This window comes from Balearica regulorum, chromosome 2 (assembly GCF_011004875.1).
Source record: "Balearica regulorum gibbericeps isolate bBalReg1 chromosome 2, bBalReg1.pri, whole genome shotgun sequence".
Lineage (NCBI taxonomy): Eukaryota > Metazoa > Chordata > Aves > Gruiformes > Gruidae > Balearica > Balearica regulorum.
This window is the reverse complement of record NC_046185.1, coordinates 148,931,212-148,951,518: the sequence shown is the minus strand read 5'-3', so window position 1 is coordinate 148,951,518 and position 20,307 is coordinate 148,931,212. Positions and strand designations below refer to the sequence as shown.

Genomic DNA, 20,307 nt, shown 5'->3' with positions numbered 1-20,307 from the left:
AAGCAATAAAACATAAGAAATGCAGAAAGCGTGACTGTTACAGGCTCATTTTCCCCAGTGAAAAAGCATTTTTATTTAGGGTCTTTAATATTTGAGGCTAAACAATCCGCTACAGACTGGCAAAGCAAGAACATGTTAAATACAACAATTTGGTTTATATGAAATACCAAGCAGAGTATTCACAATCTAGCTATATAGAGTTATCTAGGAGTTAGAAAATTTGGTTTCTTTCCCTCCCCAACTGAGCTAGTTCTCCATTTTTTTGCATGAAAGTTTCCTATCATTGGAACACATTCTATAAAATACAATGTTGGTTCAACATTGATGAGCCAGTTTTATCCTGCACAGATGTTTTATTGTTCAGGATGGGAAGCAATTCATCTTTCTGCATTCCAGTGTTCTAGAAAGGACTGCTCAATCAACTTTGTATACCACTTTTTCCTTCAAATAGACTTTGAAATTGCTAAAACTGGTATCTCAGTGCACAGTTGTCAAGTGGAATTGTATACTAAGAGAGTCAGCTGTCTAAATGGCTATACTTAATAAGGATTGGGGTGAATTGAAGAACAAAACAGCGGTCAGCAAAAGTGTTTCTAGATGCTGCTGGCACATTTAAAACCAAGCATATTTATAAAAATGAGAAAAATTCCGCAGCACATTCTGGCAGATTGCCTAATTTTGAAGTAAGCAGGGACTGCATTGACTTATTAAGCCCTGTCATGCACAATTTCAAAAGCAGGCGCAAAAGCAAAATATTCTATTATACAAGACTAATCTATTATACAGCAGTCTTCAGTAGTAGCTGATGTGGGTTACAGTACTGTAGTATATTGGGGTCAGAATCACACCTTGTTTCCCTTACCTGCTACAGTTTAATTTTGTGGCTGAGTCATGCTGGAAGGACAGGATTTAGGGGTGCAGATGCTGGAGTTACAACTATACTTTATGGCACTGATAGGGATCCTTGCAGATGGCTGGCTGCCTGGCTAGCCCCGCTGCCCTATCCGCGTCTCCCAAGCGATCAGAAAGTCATCTATTGCACAACCTGAATGCTGGTATCCTTATTCACATGCTGGATATGGGCACAGCCATGTGACAAAGTCAATGCTTCTGTCAGTATGTGACAGATGCTGATCTGGTCTTTTGACAGTAAATTACATGCCTCCTCCCTCCCCCCACCCCATGCTTGGCCATGCAGCTGTTATATGTAATCTTGCCATTTCAGGGACATGTGTTCAGTCATATGACAAGGTAGTGAGGAGTCTTTGGGAACAACAGCGGCAGGAAACGGGTGCTGGTCAGATGAACCATGCTGTTCTGGTGGGCTGGGCATGACTTCCACACTGAGGAATCCCCACTTTTGCTTTGTGTAGGGCTGTTTGCCCAATGAATGTTATTTAATTTCTCATTTCATTGAGAGCACATTCACACACACACACGAATCACTGAATAATTTAGGTTGACGGGGCCTCTGGAAGTCCTTTGGTCCAAACTCCTACTCAAAGCATGGCCCATGTAGATCAGGATTTCTAACACAAGTGCCTCCCACAAAGTACTTATCTGCATTAGTACAAGCACAGGGAAAGCAGAAAGGCTGAACAGCAATACGATACAAAGAGGAACACAAGGCAATTTGTGTGCAGGTTTGATGGTTTCCTAAGTACTTTGTATGAGACGAGGCCGGTGCAAGTGGGAAATACCATAAATTCTCAGTGTATGATGACACTGAAATAGTCTAAAAGCATTTTGCAGCTGTTTTGAAAAATGGTGGACTTTTCAGTAAGTTGTCCGAAACTGATAAATTACAACTTATTTCTTCACAGCCTTACGTATTGCTCTCCCCATCCAGGGGCCAGCAGGGAAGAGTTGGAACAGGACCAGAGAGTGGCTTGGGAGCAAAGCTCTGGTACCAGGACTTTAGCTCTTTCTCTCTTGCATATACTTGATAGTTTCCAGGTCTGGTTTGCTTTCTGTCGGTTAGAGGAGCATACTGCAATTCCAGATAAAAAGGAGTCCTGAACTGAACTAACAGCTCCAACAGAAAGGCTATTAAGAGTATAATAGATTTGCTAATAAATGTGTGTGGTTTACTACCTGCCAGAGCACAGACCTCCCTGTGGGAACAGCATTACCAGGGAGTAGGGAGCTGCCTTTATTTGCATTCGGTGCATGACAAAGGGTGAAGAGGAGGCATATAAACACACACCACACCCTGCAGATGTCTCCAGCAGCAGCCCATACACAAAGAGCTCCCATCACATGGAGATCTTCTTTCACAACAGTCTTAACTCCATCTTTTAAACACTTAACAGCTCTCCAAGTGGGAAGCTAAAATAAGAGCAGCTCTTATTGGCTTCATAACTGATGCTTGCTCAAAACAGTTTAGGCCCATGCTAATAACTAGTAACAGATCAATACAGCTTAATTAGGGAAAGTGCTATTTTGCTGATTGCTAAATTCCTTACTGACATTACATCCATAGCATCCCACTGACAGACGAACCTTAGAGAAAAGTTCAGGTGACCAGAATAGGAATGAAATATTTAGCCTTCTACAGCAATGTAGGTACATCTGGGGTTAATGACAGACACATACTAGAGACGGGATGAAGCACTGGAAAATTCACCATAAGCAGACACTCTGTATCTTATTTAAACCATTCAGCACAGGTGTGAAACTCATTCCAGAGACCACAGCAACCTGTCAGAAATTCCTCTCTTAACCAAGATGTGATCGACTCCCATATCCTGAGTCTAAACTTCAGTTCTGACAGTACAGCTATGGGAATTTAAGTAAATTTGACAGTTCCATAAGCTGGAATGTAGTAATGTTAGAGCTTTTCATATACCTGAATAATTTGTAAATTAAAAGTGAATTATCTTACCTGCAGTGTCAATGCTGCTCTTGCTGGACACAATTTTCAACATCATCTTCTCACTAAGTAATAAAAAGAAAAAATCATAATTTTAACTTACGAACAATAAAACCATAGTGAAGTTTATAATCAGCAAATTAATTGGCCTTGTCTAGCATATATACTTTTAATTTAAATCACCAGTAGCTTGTCATTGATTTGTTGGGGTTTTTTTAAATCAGCTTTTAATACAATTTAAGCAAGGAATGGAGTATAAGCAGTAGAAAGCACAGAGATGTAGCTACATTAATTCTTTTTAACGCAAAGAAAAGTAATGCAGTTAATCTCCATCTATCATTTGGCATATTCTTCCTCTCTGCCTAGCATTCTCATGGGGATGACAAAGATATTTAAAAATGATTGAGCATTCAGGGTTTTTTTTACTATTACATTCAAATATTATTTTTGTTGATTGATTACTAAAATCATTACAGAGAAACAGATTTAATGAATTCTTTTTTTACCTAGAAGCATCTTTGCTATTACTTGTATTTGGCCCTTTAAAAAGCGCAGACTGAACAAGACCAGTTAAACTGGCAATCTGTTTCTCCATGGCTTGTATCCTCTCTCTGTAAGACAAGAGAACCGTTTGTTAAAGCCAGATATATTTGCTTTCAGACTTGTTTTTCTAGGTGAATGATTACCACAGGATTGGAAAGACACTACAGAGTTTGTGCAAAGGCCCATAGGTACCAGGTTGCATACACCTTCTTGTAGCAGCTTACCGCATCTTGGTTTGGACAGCTTTTTGCATGGTAACAAACAATAAAAAAAACATTTGCTTGGTTAAAAAAGAACAAAACAACCACCCACCCAGGCAATAAACTTCTAATGATCTCATGAGACAGGCACCTAAAACAATTAGTTAATGCCTCTTGGAAACGATGAAAATATTTTTTTTCAGCATTACATATATTTTCTCTTTTAGTTACACTGGGCCAACAGTTTTTTCTGTATGTAAGGTTTCAGGATTAAAGACTTTACACTTCTTCTTGTTACTATTTTTACTTTCCCCAAACGCAGGATTTTTGTCTGCGAAGCATTTAATCTACCCAAGCTGACTACTTCACAGCCCAAATCCTTTGCACCTGACACCGCAACTGTCTGCTGTGGAAAGGACAGCAATGTGACAGACCAGCCACAGGACATCAAATGCAGACTGTACAGCAACATTATCATAAACCAGATTTGCTTTCATGCACACATCCTGAGAAATTCCTAAAAGAGATGCAGAAAAACTGTAATAGGGATGGTCAGTGTTTTCCGTAAGTACCAAAGGCCACTAAACAACAACAACAATGACTTGTTTGGATAGGAAGGCTAACATTTGTGTGTTTATCTGATTACATAAATGCATATATTTGTCACGTACCAAGTGACTTCCTTGGTGGGCTCCAAAACAGCCTTTTGCTCACACAGGTGCCTACTTTCACATGCCAGTATGCCAATGACACACCACAACACAGACACACATCAATATGGCACCTCAGACAGGACCTTCTGAAAACGTGTCCCTACATGCCAGCAGTTAAGTGACTGGGGAGACACACAAAAGCAAATGCTAACAGCGGGCTGTGATTTTGGAAAATGACTGGAAACAAAACTTCTCAAAAAGCAAGTGACTAAGACCAGCAGCAATGACTGATGAAAGAAGATGGGACAGACACACACAACCCCAGACTCAGCCTGCTGCAGGGGCCATCCATCCATCCATTGCTGCTGCGGTGTCCTGGGCACACGGGAGCAGCCGAGCTCCAGCCACCCCCAGCCTCAGTTGCCGTTTGGAGGCCAAAGCAATAATGCCAATCAATAAGGGCCATATAAACACAAATGTAGGTACCAATACCAGGCAAAATCAAGCTGACATGATACAAAGCGAGTAACCAGCCCAGTTTGTAGCCAGCCAGATTATCCAGGCTAAATATTCCATTCACACTCAGGGAATGACATAGTGGTTTGCTGGGATAGCACACAGATACCATAGCCAGGAGAGACTCTGAGACACCCAGATGTTGAGAATACAGGGCAGCAAAACAAGTAATGAGATGTTAACAGAGACAAGGAAGGAAGAAGAGAGTGCTCAGTCAGTCCCCAGCCGGCAGACGTGTTCTTACTGCGATGTAATACATTGTGCGCGTCTTACTTTTCTGTCTTCATGTTGAAAGGTATTTTGAATGGTGATGAGAAGACTAGTGAGTCTGACCTAATTAATTTCAAACCAAGAAATACGTTACAGAATTTCCACTATTATAAGTTTTAAAATAAGAAAGTGGTTCAGGCTACAGTAACCTTTGGAACAAAAACAAGTACTAAAAGCCTGGGATAAATATATTCTAACAACCTTTAATGCAGCATTTTTGACACTTAATAATGAAAACATTTTTTTTCCCAGATAATCATCACCAACCCTTCCTGGAACTAAACTCAATTGGAAGTCTATCTGGTTTACCAATTCATAAATATGATGTTTTTTCCATCCCACATTTGATAATCTGGAAACAATTTTCTGCTTCAAAAGAGATTATGGCAACACAAAGCTGATCTTGTCCTTTGCCATGAAATCTAGGAAAATATGTTGTTAAGAGGGAGAGGGATGTTCCAGAGATAGGAGATGATGAAAAACGAATGAAATACTGGAATCAATTGCACAGAGCACATTATTTTTCATATGGTAAAAGCATTAAGAATGTGAAGAATCTACATGTGCTCTGGAGTTACTCCGTTAAAGACAAGGCAGGATTTTATCTGTAATCATTTCACTGTAATACCCTGACTTGTTATGGCCATCAGCACCAAACATTTCAAAAACAGGTGTCTGAAAAGAGGAGCCTTTTAGGCAGTAAACGAAATGACCTGCTTTTTGAAGACCTGGCGCTCTGACTGAGGGCGGTGGGAGGCAGCGTGCTCCAGGCTGGGCAGGGAGGGATGCGGCTGGCCCGGTGGCAGGACCGTGCCCTGGGCTAATGTGGCTGGAGGGCTGGTGGCCCAGTCCTGCCAGAGGAGCAGAGACGGGCTCCTGAGCTGCCCCCTTCCCCTCCAGCTTCCCTGTGAAGGGCTGGTGCAACCTCAGCTCCTGGGGGAGAAAACGAATGCTTTCCTCAGCCTCTGCCAGGCTGGAGTCTCTCAGGGACGCCAGCACTGTCATGACAGTTGTACATTTTTGGTTCTCAACATTACATTCTCTACCTCTCGCTGTGCTCCCCGCTGTGGAGCGGGAAGGCGGGAGGAACAGCCTGCTCCACCATCCTTTCCTGCACCGGGCAGGCCGGGGTCCCATGGATGGGGCAGGCCAGGATGCGGAGTGCTGGGAGAGAGGGTCAGGCAGAACAAAACGCAGTGGTGCCTCTTTGCCAGTGGTAGTAGCATGAGAAAGACAAACCTCGTCTTTGTTCCCAGATTAATTTCCCAGATAAATCTGTACCTCTCCACCACCCAGGAAGAGCAGGGAGGGTCCCTTCTACGGTAGTTGGGAAAGAAATGGCTATTTTATCAGCCTGAGCACGGATGGGCATTGTTTCGCATTGTTTTCCTGTGAATGCTGGGAGAGTCAGAGGTGGTAGTACAGTGGGGGAGAAAAGGAGAGAGCAAGGTCAGAAGTGACTCCCGGCTCTAACAGGCCTCTCAGTCAGACTTGGCTTTGGCTTGTCACAGACCTTGGCCAGCAAAGCAGGCACGAGCCGCTCGCCAGCCTTGCTCTCCCGGCAGCCTGATCCCGGTACGTCCAGGCACTCGGGCCCTGCCTCAGCATCTCACTCCCCAGATTCAGCAGAGGCAAAACAAGCCCTTGCTTCTCCAGGGTCTGTGCACTGAGACATCAGATTCCATTACCAGATTTCTTCCTTACAGCTTCACAGAGGTTTCATGTAATTCCCTCTACTGCAACTAACTGGAAGTAACCCCAAGCAGGGCACAGCGTATTGCTGAATTGGTACCCACTTCTCAATGTGATGCTATTTAAGCATGACTTGCATGTTCCTTCCCTTTCCTGGGGACATCTTTAATATTCATATCACTGAGAAGATACTCCGTACAGACACAAACTAGAACTGGGCTGGATAACTGTTCATTCATGTTCCTGTCCGACCCTAGGCTGTGCAGCACATCATCCATAACAGACGTACTCAAATACCAAGTCTGACACCATGAACTAATTGGCACACTATCCTGGAGAAAGATTTTCAGTGACTTCATATTTTATAGTTAAACGCCGAGTGAAGTCTGTATAGTATTCAAAAAGAGGGTCAGACACAGGAATATATACATTTCTTTCTATATTACCTTATGAGAGTAACATTTCATTAGAAATTTTTTTATCATCTCACTGGAAAAAAAAGGGAACAGGAGTAGGCTGTCTTTCCCAATAGATTCCCTAGAACCTAGTGCAAATGTTACAGTCAGACTTTACCTCAAAGTCCCCCCAAAACAGCAGTGTGGATATCCTGGAAGGGTGTAAAGCAAAGAGCAGCAGAACTCTTCTGTACTCTGTTCTCCTCCCAAGGGAAAGAAACACACAGGTGAATATTTCAATCTCCTAAGAATAAGATTAAACTCAAACTTTCTACAGTTTGAAGCTAAAGGGAAAAGGGGAGCTCTGAAGCACTGCCAGCTGTGATACTATTTGACAACTCTTATCCAAAAGCCTACATCTCATCTTCCTATGACCAGTTCCTCCAAGAGAAGGAAGCCAAAGTACAGTTTAACTTTCCTCCATCCTCTGTTGGTCTTTTTCTGCCTGGTTATTCACCATCTTTCAGAAAGCAAGATGGAATTTTGGCCCTGTGGAAAGTGTCTGAGAGGGATATTTGCAAAGTCCATCTTTCTTATACAATTCTCAGTGCATTTCTGATGAAGTCACCCACTGTCCATGGCTTTACAGAGTATAGTATCTTTTTCCTAAAGCATAGCGTCCATCCATACTTTAATATGTCAAACAATAAAGTGGTTTTGTGATGAGAACAATATCCAATAACCTACACGTGGCCATTACACTTTAGTCATGAACTACAAGCCACAAGCTGTGAATGTGATCACATTTTTTCCTCAGTTCTACCATCATCTTGTCTCACTAATGCAGCATAAAAAGAAGACAACAAAAGTTGTGTTTAGGCAGAAGAGAACCGCAATATGCTCCTGAAATGTTTTTGGAGGAAAAACATTGTATAGACCTATCTTGCTATTCTAAGGATTGTACTTTAGTGAGTAGCAGCATTTATCATATACACATTCAGCACTATCAAATACCCTAGAATGTTGCAACACAACGTGTGTTTTAAATGCAAAGAATGGAAGTTAAATGGCATTTAATTTAATGCACTTTTGGGTAAACAGCTTCTTTTCCAGTTTATCAATATTTAAACATCTGCTTTGCCTGTACTGACTTCCTGAACTGTCCACCATAAAATACATAAATGGGCCATCCAAAAATATGATAGCAAATCACTGTGTAAATAACTCGTGCTCACAAAAATTTATTCATTCTTCCTGTAACCTCAGATTTAAGGGATGATGACTGCTCAAAGATGAACTGCTGCAACCTGTTACAGCTTCCAATATTTTTGTGCATAGGAATACTAAAATATTTTATTTTTTTAAAATCTCCATGAACTTGTTTCTTCTCACTGTTGTAAAAGACTTTATATGGAACTCTTCTGGTAAATGAATTACAGTGAGAATTTATTCAATGCTTTATACTGCAGAAGTAGCTACCTTGAAAATACCCAAGGTAAAACAGATACAAGAAAGAATTACATGATGCCATTAAATCCCCCTCAACTCTGGCTTAAATAAAAGGCTTGACAAGACTGTCTTCTGCAATGCAAAAGTAAATGGGAAACTCCAAAAGAAGAGATCAGAAATCTTTTGTAGACCCAAATCTGCTGCAATTAACATTCCAAAGCTAATGGGCCCATTTTCTTCAACAAAACCAGGATTCAGTTAATGAGAGGTCTGATCTGTTGTAAGTACCCAACATATTCTGATAAAGTACATATATATCCCACTTCAGTCCCAGACTGCAAAAATTGAAGGAAAATTGACAGGGGAAGAGAGATTCAGTTTAACTTCTGGCACTGTCACTACCCATTTTAATCTTTTCTCTGACTTAAACTATGCATTGTCCTGAGGTTGCAACACTGCTACTTCAAGGTAATTTCCACAAAAAGATGGCACAAGAGATGTCTTCCTTGTTCTCAGCACACTCCACTAGGGACCTAAGGAAAAACAGAGCTGAGATGATGGGTTTGATGCTAGCAGGGTCCTCAACCCACTCCTAAAGAGTGGTTTGGGTTAGAAGGGATCTTAAAAATCATCCAGTTTCAATCCCCCTGTCATGAGTAGGGACACCCTCCACTAGACCACATTGCCCAAAGCACCATCCAACCTGGCCTTGAACACTGTCAGGGAGGGGGCCTCCACAACCTCTCTGGGCAACCTGTTCCAGTGCCTCACCACCTTCACAGTGAAGAATTTCTTCCTAACATCTAATCTAAACCTACTACCCTTCAGCTTAAGGCCATTACCCCTTGTCCTATTACTACATGCCCTTGGTAACAGTCCCTCTCCAGCTTTCTTGTAGGCCCCCTTTAGGTACTAGAAGGCTGCTATAAGGTCTCCCTGGAGCCTTCTCTTCTCCAGGCTGAACAACCCCAACTCTCTCAGCCTTTCTTCATAAAAGAGGTGCTCCAGACATCTGATCATCTTCATGGCCCACTGCTGAGTCAAATCCATGTCTCTCCAATTTAGAGACAAGGATGTCATGCGGGACAGTGTCAAATGCTTTGCACAAGTGCAGTTAGATGACCTCAGTTGCTCTTCCTTTATCCAGCAACGCTGTAACCCCATCATAGAAGGCCACCAAATTTGTCAGGCATGATTTGCCCTTAGTGAAGCCATGTTGGCTGTCACCAATCACCTCCTTGTTCTCCATGTGCCTTAGCATAGTTTCCAGGACGATCTGCTCCATAATCTTGCTGGGCACAGAGGTGAGACTGACTGGCCTGTAGTTCCCTGGGTCTTCCTTTTTTCTCTTTTTTAAAATATGGGTTACGTTTCCCCTTCTCCAATCAGTGGGAATTTTACTGGACTGCCACAACTTCTCAAATATAATGGAGAGTGGCTTAGCAACTTCATCCACCAGTTTCCTCAGGACCCGTGGATGCATCTCATCAGGTCTCATGGACTTGTGCACCTTCAGGTTCCTTAGATGGTCTCGAACATGATCTTCTCCTACAGTGGGCGGTTCTTCATTGTCCCAGTCCCTGCCTTTGCCTTCTGCAACTTAGGTGGTGTGGCTAGAGCACTTGCTGGTGAAGACTGAGGCAAAAAAGTCATTGAGTACCTCAGCCTTCTCCATACCCCAGGTAACCAGGTCTCCCATTTCCTTCTAGAGAAGGCCCACATTTTCCCTAGTCTTTCTTTTATCACTGGCCTACCTATAGAAGCTTTTCTTGTTGCCCTTGATGTCCCTGGCCAGATTTAGTTCTATCAGGGCTTTAGGTTTCCTAACCTGATCCCTGGCTGCTCAGACAATTTCTCTGTATTCCTCCTAGGCTACCTGCCCTTGCTTCCACCCTCTGTATGCTTCCTTTTTGTGTTTGAGTTTATCCAGGAGTTCCTTGTTCATCCATGCAGGCCTCCTGACGTTTTTGCCTGACCTCCTCTTTGTTGGGATGCATTGCTCCAGAGCTTGGAGGAGGTGATCCTCAAATACTAACCAGCTTTCCTGGGTCCCTCTTCCCGCCAGGGCTTTGTCCCATGGTACTCTACCAAGTAGATGCCTGAAGAAGCCAAAGCCTGCTCTCCTGAAGTCCAGGGTAGCGAGCTTGCTGTGCACCCTCCTTGCTGCCCTAAGGATGTTGAACTCCACCATTTCATGGTCACTGCAGCCAAGGCTGCCCTCGACCTTCACGTTCCCCACCAGCCCTTCCTTGTTGGCAAGAACAAGGTCCAGCATGGCACCTCTCCTTGTTGGCTCCTCTATCACTTGGAGAAGGAAGTTATCAACAATCCATTCCAGGAACCTCCTGGATTGCTTCTGCCCTGCTCTGTTGTCCCTCCAACAGATACCAGGGTGATTGAAATCCCCCATGAGGACCAGGACCAGGGCTTGCGACCATGAAGCTGCTCCTAGCTGTCTATAGAGGGCCTCTTTCACTTGGTCTTCCTGGTTGGTCACCTGTAGCAGCGTCACCTGTCCCTGCCCTCCCTTTAATCCTGACCCATAAGCTCTTGGTCAGCTCCTCATCCATCCCCAGGCGGAGCTCCATGCACTCCAGCTGGTCATTGACATAGAGGGTGACACCCCCTCCTCCTCTCCCCTGCCTGTCCTTCCAAAACAGCCTGTATCCTTCCATTCCAACACTCCAGTCATAGGAGCCATCCCACCATGTCTCCATGATGCCAATAAGATCATAGCCCTGCAGGCATGTGCATGTGTCCAGCTCTTTTGTTTATTCCCCATGCTGTGTGCATTTGCATAGAGGCATTTCAGTCGGGCCTGCTGAAGCCAACTGGCTGGCTGGAGTGGCTGGAATTCCTTTGTGCTGCACTTCAGGTGCTCTCCTGCTGACCTGTGATCCTTCTCCCAGCTCTGGGCATCTGTTGGTGGCGCTGGCATCAACCTGGCAGGAGTGGCATGGATTGAAGTTCCCCTACCCCGGCAACTTTAGTTTAAAATCCTACACAAGAAGGTACAGGGTACTTTTCTGCCATTATATGTCACCTTCCAGGTGCTCATAACAACCTTGCAACAATTCAGCCCCCATTAAAGCAGGAAAAGAGCACCTCTGCCTAGATATCCTTAGTGTTCCTTGTTTAGTTTAGTTAGTTAAATACAATCTCAACAGTGTTTGCTTTCAAAGTTTACGAAATTATTACAAAGCTAAAATAAAGCTTAGAGCATTTTGTATCTGTAGAACTCAAACCCAATTCTTCATATTGCAATGGTTAGAAAACACACCAATTTGCATGAATTGCTTTTGGTATTTACAATTATTTTTTAAGAAGTCACACTTTCTCAAGGTTAAAAAAATCCACAACCCATAAGGGCAGCTTTCAGAATGATTTTTTCAGTGCCGTGTGGCTGATACACACCACGCTGAATTTTAAGGTCATGTATTTATTTGGAAGTGTAATTATGCAAATACTATTTTCATCATTGTAAATATGTTCTGGGACCAGGACTAAAGCTCCTGGTGCAAAGGTCCCCCTAAGGAGCTGCAGAACTATCAGTATAGTTGCTCTCTATATATCCACAAATATATGCCTTGTGCATGTCTGTGTAGAGTGAACAGATGAGATGCCCAGAGGGGAGAAAGTTGCACAGACTTATTTTAGCTTTGTAATAATTTCGTAAGTTGTTGCTGTCCTCCCTTATTTTCAACCCCCTAACATTAACCTTGCAAAATTTTTGATCTGAAAGCCATCTCTTGGATTAGAATTGGCAGATATAGTTAAAATTATTTCCTAGTTGTAAGAATGGAAGTTTGAAATGAAATTTCAGGTACCTGCATCTTTTTCCTGGAAATAGATAGATACAAATCAGGTTTCACTGACCCTAGACTGTAATATGCCCTCAGACACTCGTGGTAACATAATTACCAAGCTATAAGCCTGCAGTTTTTGTGGATGGCTGATTTTCTTTCATCCTCCATTTTCTCCCCACCAATGGACCTCACAATACATTCTTTTTTCTGGCCAAGCATAGTCAGAGGTGACTAACTGTTGAGCAAGTTGCTCAGGTGGAAGGCAAGTTTTGGGGCTATACGAAACTCCGTATCTCCTCAGTGGTTAGGGCAGTCAGCAGTTACCTTTGGCCTCTGTGAGCTCAGCATTTTCCAGCTATTCATCTTCACTTCCCTAAAGAGCTCTATAAAAGTTAACAGCACAAACAATACTCTAGAGATTAACACAACTCATACAAATACACAGCAACCAACTGGCAGTGTAACAATTTTTCTCTCCTAGGGCAGGGTCTATGGCAGGAGAAGCCTTCACAGACCTTTGCGTAAATCTGGTCCTTAAAAAGACAGGAGAGATCATTGTCATCATTATCAGCGCACAAAAGTTAACAACAATCAGGTCACCAACTATTTGTGATGTTGGAAAAATCATTGAGAACAGCATTCGTGTTTCAATTTCTTCCCTGGGACAGACTTGCTCTTCTCAGCGGTTTCCCCTTGAGGAACATTATTATAAACAACTGTCCTATTTTTATGCAAATTCATGTTTTACAGGAGATAAGACAGTAATGATAAATTCTTCCCATTTCCTAACACTAGATGAGAAAAACTCCACTCCATAAAGAACCAAAATTGTAATATCAGAGTGTCATTCTTAACGGGGGTGAAATATATTCCCTTATTAGCAGGAACAGAACATCATTTGTTCTTGTAACATGATCTGGTTGTCTGGAAAGAAAAATCCTAGTTAATCATTTTATTTTATTATATTTTTTCCAATGACTGAAATTTACACAAATGAAAATAACTAGGGATTCATCATGGGTTGACAATACTTTTGGATTAATAATGGGTGGTATTGCATCTCCTCTAAATTACTAACTACCTTGACAGGCAGCTAATGAACACTGCAGCCCAGTGCAGTAGTCTCCTACACATTACATTGTCCCCTGGGTGTTAAATGACACAAGATGCGCAGATTAGGAACATTTCTTATTTGCATAAATTAAGCCCCGGCTCTGCCTTACCTTGTCTCCTTGTCCTTGGGCATCACAGGTGACCCATAGCCAAAAGCCTGCTTGTCGACTGGGGAGGGCATCACCTCGGCCATGCCTGGGAGGCCGAGGGCACTCCGTGCTTTCACGTCCACAAACACAGGCGGTCCCGGCTCCTTTTTGAAGGACTGGCGGCTGGGGGAAGACCTGTCAGGCTGGATGGTGTGGGGGGGAATGTGAGCACTATGGTGAGGATGAATATCGATCATTCTCATGTCAGCCACCCTGTGGGGTGAGGCGGGAGGTGTTTTAGAGCCGAGAGTGGGCAAGTGGCTCTCCGGGTACTTTCGTGACTTTTGTCTGTACAAGGACTGCTCCAGCATTTCTGGCTGCATAGAAGGGTTGCAGTAAGTGCTTGATGACCTCATGGCACTGCGATGGTAGGCTACGATGTGATCAGGGACATCGAGGGGGTGTCCGGAGTGAGGTGCAGCCACACTCATCCTCCCCTCGTGAAACAAGTAGGGGTCACCGTACAGACCTTCATTTCGGATCAGGGCAAGGTTTTTATTACTCATGTCCTCATCTGGCTTCACATCCCGTCTCTCCAAAATGGCGCTTGGGCTGGGTGATATCGAGCGCGAGGCTGGCACACTGGAGAGCCGGTCCCTGGGGATGGTGGCGTTGCCTGGCACGCCCATGGGCCGGCCTCCACCATAGGGAATCCTGGACGGAGAGGGAGGCATGGAGTGGGGCACCGGGGTGGAGGGCGGAGAGCTGGGCATCGCGTGCGGAGGGTGCGTGGCAGATCCTGGGCGGGAAGCACTTGGGCCATCTCGGCCCGTATAAGCAATTTCCCTCTGCATCTGGAAAGAAAAGGAAAAACATATAAGATATAAAATTACTGAATGAGCAAAACAGGATGTGGATTGTGATGACTTTGACATCTACAGAAAAAAAAAAGGAAAAAACCAAACCCTCAAGACCAAATAATTTGTCATCTGCATAAATAAAACACTTGGGACCTCAGTGCCTAAAGAAAGTAACACCTCTAAACAGTAATAAAATGGGCTGCACGTTAAAGGAATATGAGAGTTTTAAAAATGCTTTTACTTACACAAATACCTTCTTATCCTTATCTGATATTCACAGCTACTGAAGTTGAAATGAAGGGTTTCAGTGCCAGGCACTCTAAGTACGTGTAAGCCAAAAACCAAACAGTTTATTGATCAGACACACAGGCTAGAGTTCACCAATTCCAAACCAGGGAGAAAATGCTGATGCTCTGGCATCACAAATATACCTGAAGTCCTTAGACAAGAAAAATAAATATTACAACTAATTGGCCGTTTGATTCAGTGCAGGATTTAGCATTTTGCTAACAACTTCATGTGGTCTTTATTACACAATGGATACACAAAGTATAGGAGAACAACACATACAAAGATTTACTGCCTCGAAGACACTTGAGTTGCATGAATATAGACCCCATAAAACGTGTGCTGTGGGCTTGCTTCATTGCAACCAAGGATAAAGAGCTTCAGATAGTTTGTGGGGGACACACTCAGAAACTCAGCAAATATTTTATCATAGTTTTGTAAGCAGCAGCAGAAACTGCCAGCAGTAAGGAATGAGCAAGGAAGGAGAAGAAAAGGAAAACTTCCATATCAATGTATTTGTACTTTGTTAACTGAGGCCTTGGCAAAAAACTGCACTGAATACATGGGCTTCTGAGTCTGTAGCATCTTGCTCTGCCCAGCAATGACCTCTCTAGATGGTTGAACACTGTCAATGACAGACAGAGGAGAAATTCTCCCTCTAGCAAACATCATGTGCCTGCTCTAGTGCCGTTAGGGTAAGGAAGGTGGATAAACAGGAAGATGAAAAAGTCAGCTGGGTTCCACTAACTACATAAGAAAAAAATTGCAGCTTCTAAAATTTATGTTGGCAATTTCAGCTTCCCTATCACTTTCAATGGATTGTAGAAAGCTGAGTGTCACCAAGCCCAACTACATGTTCCTGAAGTTACACAGCACATGCTAATATGCAGTGGAAGTTGCTGATTTGAAATTTTCACCGTTTTTCTCCCCTCACTCCCTGCTTTGACAATATGACTGGATTCATTGCAGTTACAATGATCCATGGCTGATGAAGCAAGAAATTATATTCTATTCCCACCCCACCATAGGTTTTTCCACTGGTAAGGGAACTGTGATGGTGGTATATAAACAATGGCTGTTCTCATCACGGCAGGCTCTGCACTTGGGAATTACAAATGATGTTCCCCAGGGCCAGACATCAAAAGTCTGGAGTATCAGGTATCAAAGAGAAGAAAGGAGATAACCTGGCTGTGGCAGCAGCAATAATAAATAAGTGTAACAGAACAAAGGAGCATGCTGGGATGGGTCATAAATGAGCAGACAAAAGTCATCAAGCCAAAGGGGAACATGAGATAATTTTTTCATTTGCTCAGAGAATTACTGTAGTCTGAAATTTAAAATAAAATATAACTAAACAGTATTAATAAAATTATCAGTGGGCATTCAATATAGTTTTCTATCGGCTTGAAACACTGCAATATACTGAGCTGTATTGTGTGTTCAGACTCTGGACCTGGGCTAGCGGAACAAAAAGACTCCTACTGACTCCGAGCAGCTTTGGGATCATGCCTCCAGGGACAGGCAGCCATGGATATTTTGCACTGATAGAAGAGCCCAGGGAAAGAAAATCCTCCTTGGTTTCTACTGTACAAGCTATATCATGCCCTGTTTAGTTGCTTCAGCTAAAGCTACAACAGATACAATAGTATCTGGCACAAAAACCATAGACACTGGGATACACTGGGTTGCATTGAGAGGAAAATTCCAATGTTACCTTGTAGAGAGGAGAAAATTTCCATGGGAAGCTTTGAAAGCAACCAGTTTAATTTCATCTAACTTCTGGACTTCATATTCCTCTATGTGTTCATTCATTTATCATCAGTCAAAGAAATCTGTCAAAGAAAAACTCCTATTTTCCACCTTAACATATTGACATACGTTAAGATGGAAATGAGGAGTTTAATAGAGGGCTGAGCTATTGCTCAAAACCCTGTGTCTGAGTATTGGCATATATAATGCTATTGACTTTTGCTTTAAAATAACACTTGGAGTACACAGCCTGAATCAAGACCCTGTTGGGCTGGGCAGGGCACAAATGCCTGGGCAGACCACCCCTTCCTGAAAAGTTCACTTTCTATTTTAAGCCAATACTCAGCCCCTAGCTAGAGCATGCAGAAGGGGAGAGTAGCCGGAGCCACAAAGTCCAGGGTGGCCAGGGCAGGTACCCCAGGGTGTGTGGGCTGGGCAGGGATGTGAGCTGGTGACCGGGAGCCAGGCAGCCTTTCCAGCTGGATTACAATGTCTTCTGCCACCTGATCAGTATTTTCTCTTTCCACTTTTCTCTCTTCTCCAAAATCTCCAGATTCTTCGCTAATGTCAACTTTAATATGCAAATGATGGTCTCTTCTTGCTTCTCATCTATACATCTTCTGTGTGATATTCAAGGCATACTCTCATACATACCCCAATTTCTGTGCTGTTTTTCTTCTTCTGTCCTCCACCACAAAATCCCCAGGTTGCTCAAGGAAAACACATACTCTAATATGCAGGCTGTCTTGAGCCACATGGTCTTGGACTCAACTGCATGACTCAGGGACAGAGAGAGAAGATATTGGGCTTATCTATCTGAGCCTCTAAATACTAGGGGCTATCACACCCAATTGCTTTGAGGGCAAAAGGAGGAAGATTTTTAGGTGCAAGCATAGGATCATGTGCTTTTTGACTGTAGCCATGCAATATGTTTGCCTGAGGGTGTGGTTTTCTTTAGCACATAGCTCTTCCTTGTTCTTACTGCCTGTAGACTTTACATCCTTGAAATAGAAACTTGTTTTGTCAATCCTCAGGTTAAAATATGGCAAATGGCTAGTAACAATTTTTGTATAAAACATTTGAGGGGAAAAGACATCACCGAGAATCTTTCACTTTCTGTAGTAAAAAAGATCACACCATGTTTAAACATCTCCCGTGGAGGACTTGCTATCGTCTAACAACACTTAAGTCTATAAGATGCGGATTCAGATTTTTTTTTTTTTTTTAACAGAGCAACAGAGGCACTTAGGAGTCTCTTGTTTCTATATACTAAAGAGTGGGCATCACATAAAACCAATTATGTTCAGTTCTTTATTTCATAACTAGTTGGGTACACACAATAACTTGCTGTATTTTGAATATGACTAATTTTCCCCATAGCAGCCCTCACGGTGCTGTGCTGTGTATTGGTAGCAAGCAAGGTGTTGATAACACACCAGTTTTGGCTACTCCTGAGTAGTGCTGGCACAGCACTAAGGCTGCCTCTCCAACATTCTCACTACCACCACCAGTTGGTTGAGGGTGGGCAAGATCTTGGGAGGGGACACAGCCAGGACAGCTGACCCAAACTGACCAAAAGGACATTCCATACCATGGAATGACGTCTGCTCAGCAATAAAAGCTGAGAGAAAGGAGGAGGAAGGGGAGGCATTTGTTATTTACAACATTTGTCATCTGGAGCAACCAGTATGCGTACTGAAGCCCTACCTTCTGGGAAGTGGCTGGACATTGTCTGCTGATGGGAAGTAGAGAATAAATCTTTTGGTTTTCCTTTGCTTCCACATGTGACCCTTGCTTTTGCTTTCTTAAACTGCCTTCATCTTGACGCACAAGGGTTTTTTTCCATCTTATTTCCCCCCCTCCCTCCATCCTGCTGTGGAGGGGAGTGATAGAGCAACTTGGTGAACACATGGCATCCAGTCAAGGTCAACCCACCATATCCTGGTAGCTCACATAAAGAGCGGGCAGGCCCAGCATCTCTGCATACAGCAGAATACAAAGCTTGTGGCAGCTCCTGGCCTCTCAAATAGCACAGCTCCCCTGAAAGAATGGCAGAGTGGTGGTATCATAAGCCTTATGGATCGCAAAGAGCCAGCTGCTATTCAGTGGTTCAACAGCTGGTGATTTCTGCAGTTCAATCCAGTCTGCCTTGTCATCCATCATCAGGACTAATACAACACTAGACTGATCTTTATTCTAAATTTGCTACAGCTGTCCTACCTCATAGGTCACTTTTGTGGTCTGTTCCCAACATGGGCATCTCACAATGAAGAAACCATCCTTACTTCTGTCTCTCCTGTTGCCTTCAACACATCATTTGCACCTGTGGCACACAGCAGACAGGGCGTGCAGAGCCGTGCCTGCATGAACACCAAGGCAATGCCAGCCAGCACCAAGCTCTAAGCCTACCACTGATTCATCAGCACCATACCAACCCTTCACCACCTGGATACCAGAGGAACAGCCTGACTCATGCCATTATCTGCTAACATCTCATCACAAAACACGGTCAAAGGGAAAAGTAGGCCAGAGTTTCTGACCTGGCAGCCCTTCCCATTGCTCTCCCAGGCCTCGTCTACATCAGTAAAGAAGACAGTTACTGGCTTTACCCCAAGGATTTCAGCCTGCCAAAATACCTACATGGAGCATGTTCCCTAAATGAAGCTTATCCATGCACCGTCTTGGAGACACCCCAGAGTTCCCAGAAGACTCCATTAATCACCTCTCAGGCATGCAAAGCTATTACTTTTCTTACTCTCCTGTTGACACCTTGAGGAAACTGCACCTACACTCCTCAAGCTGGCCCACCCTACAGAGGACACCTGCAAAGAATTCTATCGAGAACATGGAGAGTCTTTGATGAAAAAGCTACAGAAATTCTAAGTACTGATATAATACTGATAAATTCAACTGTTTGTAAAGAGACCTTTTAAGGAAATTGCTCACCAGAAGAAAATTCTCTAAAAAGTGAGGCAATCCTTCACTTTTCTACCCAGGAAAGACTTAAAGAACCCCAAATCCAACAACAATACAATCTATTAGTTAGTACTTTCCACATAAAAATAAATTGACAGCTTTACTGTACTAGTTGTCCAAACCCCTCAGTTTAACCAGTAGTTGCACTATATGATACCACTTCTGTCATGACTGATCTTTCATTCAGGTTGGATTCGGACACCTGAATGCACAAATCAGCTTTTGCAAAAAAAAATGTCATATACGATTTTAATATTTCTAAAATGATACGATTTACAATAAGAAATAGTGCACTTGAAAATTACAGAATTGGTAAACAGTCTGAAAATGAAATTTTTTCAGTATCTATCTGTACCATGACTATCTGTCTGAAGCCAAATCCTTATGCTATCAGACATCAGTGAGAGGTTGTCACAGTTGTCACACTTGTCTGTTCTTGCCTTCTCATACTATGTCATTAACTTCTTAAAACTTTTCCCATTCTATTGGGTCATTACAGAAAAAATACAGGCTGGTTGCAGCTGCGGGTTCCTCCAGATGCCCAATGCCATACTTGAAAACTGCAAACACATTAGCATAATTTTTAGCTTTTTCTGGTCTGGAACCTTCCAATGAAAAAATACTTTCAGCAGGCAATGCTAATCCAAAAGAGCTGAAACATTTGGTAAAAAACATCAGTAAAGAGAAAAGTTGGAAAAAACCCCACCCAGCAGATTTCAGTCAAACATTGACATTATTTCTTATTAGACATCTCCCTGGAGTGCTCTAGAGCTTTGGCTTTACAGATTCATAGACCTGGGGCAACTCAATCTGAGTCTGCCCTGGGGTAGGGACCC

At 43.0% G+C, this 20,307-nt stretch overlaps 1 protein-coding gene across 1 annotated transcript in view; it reads right to left on the bottom strand.

Annotated features, from left to right (window-relative positions):
• The window catches only part of KIAA1217 (KIAA1217 ortholog), a 191,378-nt gene that overhangs the window by 40,281 nt on the left and 130,790 nt on the right, over window positions 1-20,307 (bottom strand). The window contains 2 exon segments of the mRNA XM_075747045.1: window positions 2,885-2,937; window positions 13,620-14,452. Of these exon segments, the coding sequence (XP_075603160.1) occupies window positions 2,885-2,937; window positions 13,620-14,452 (886 nt within the window).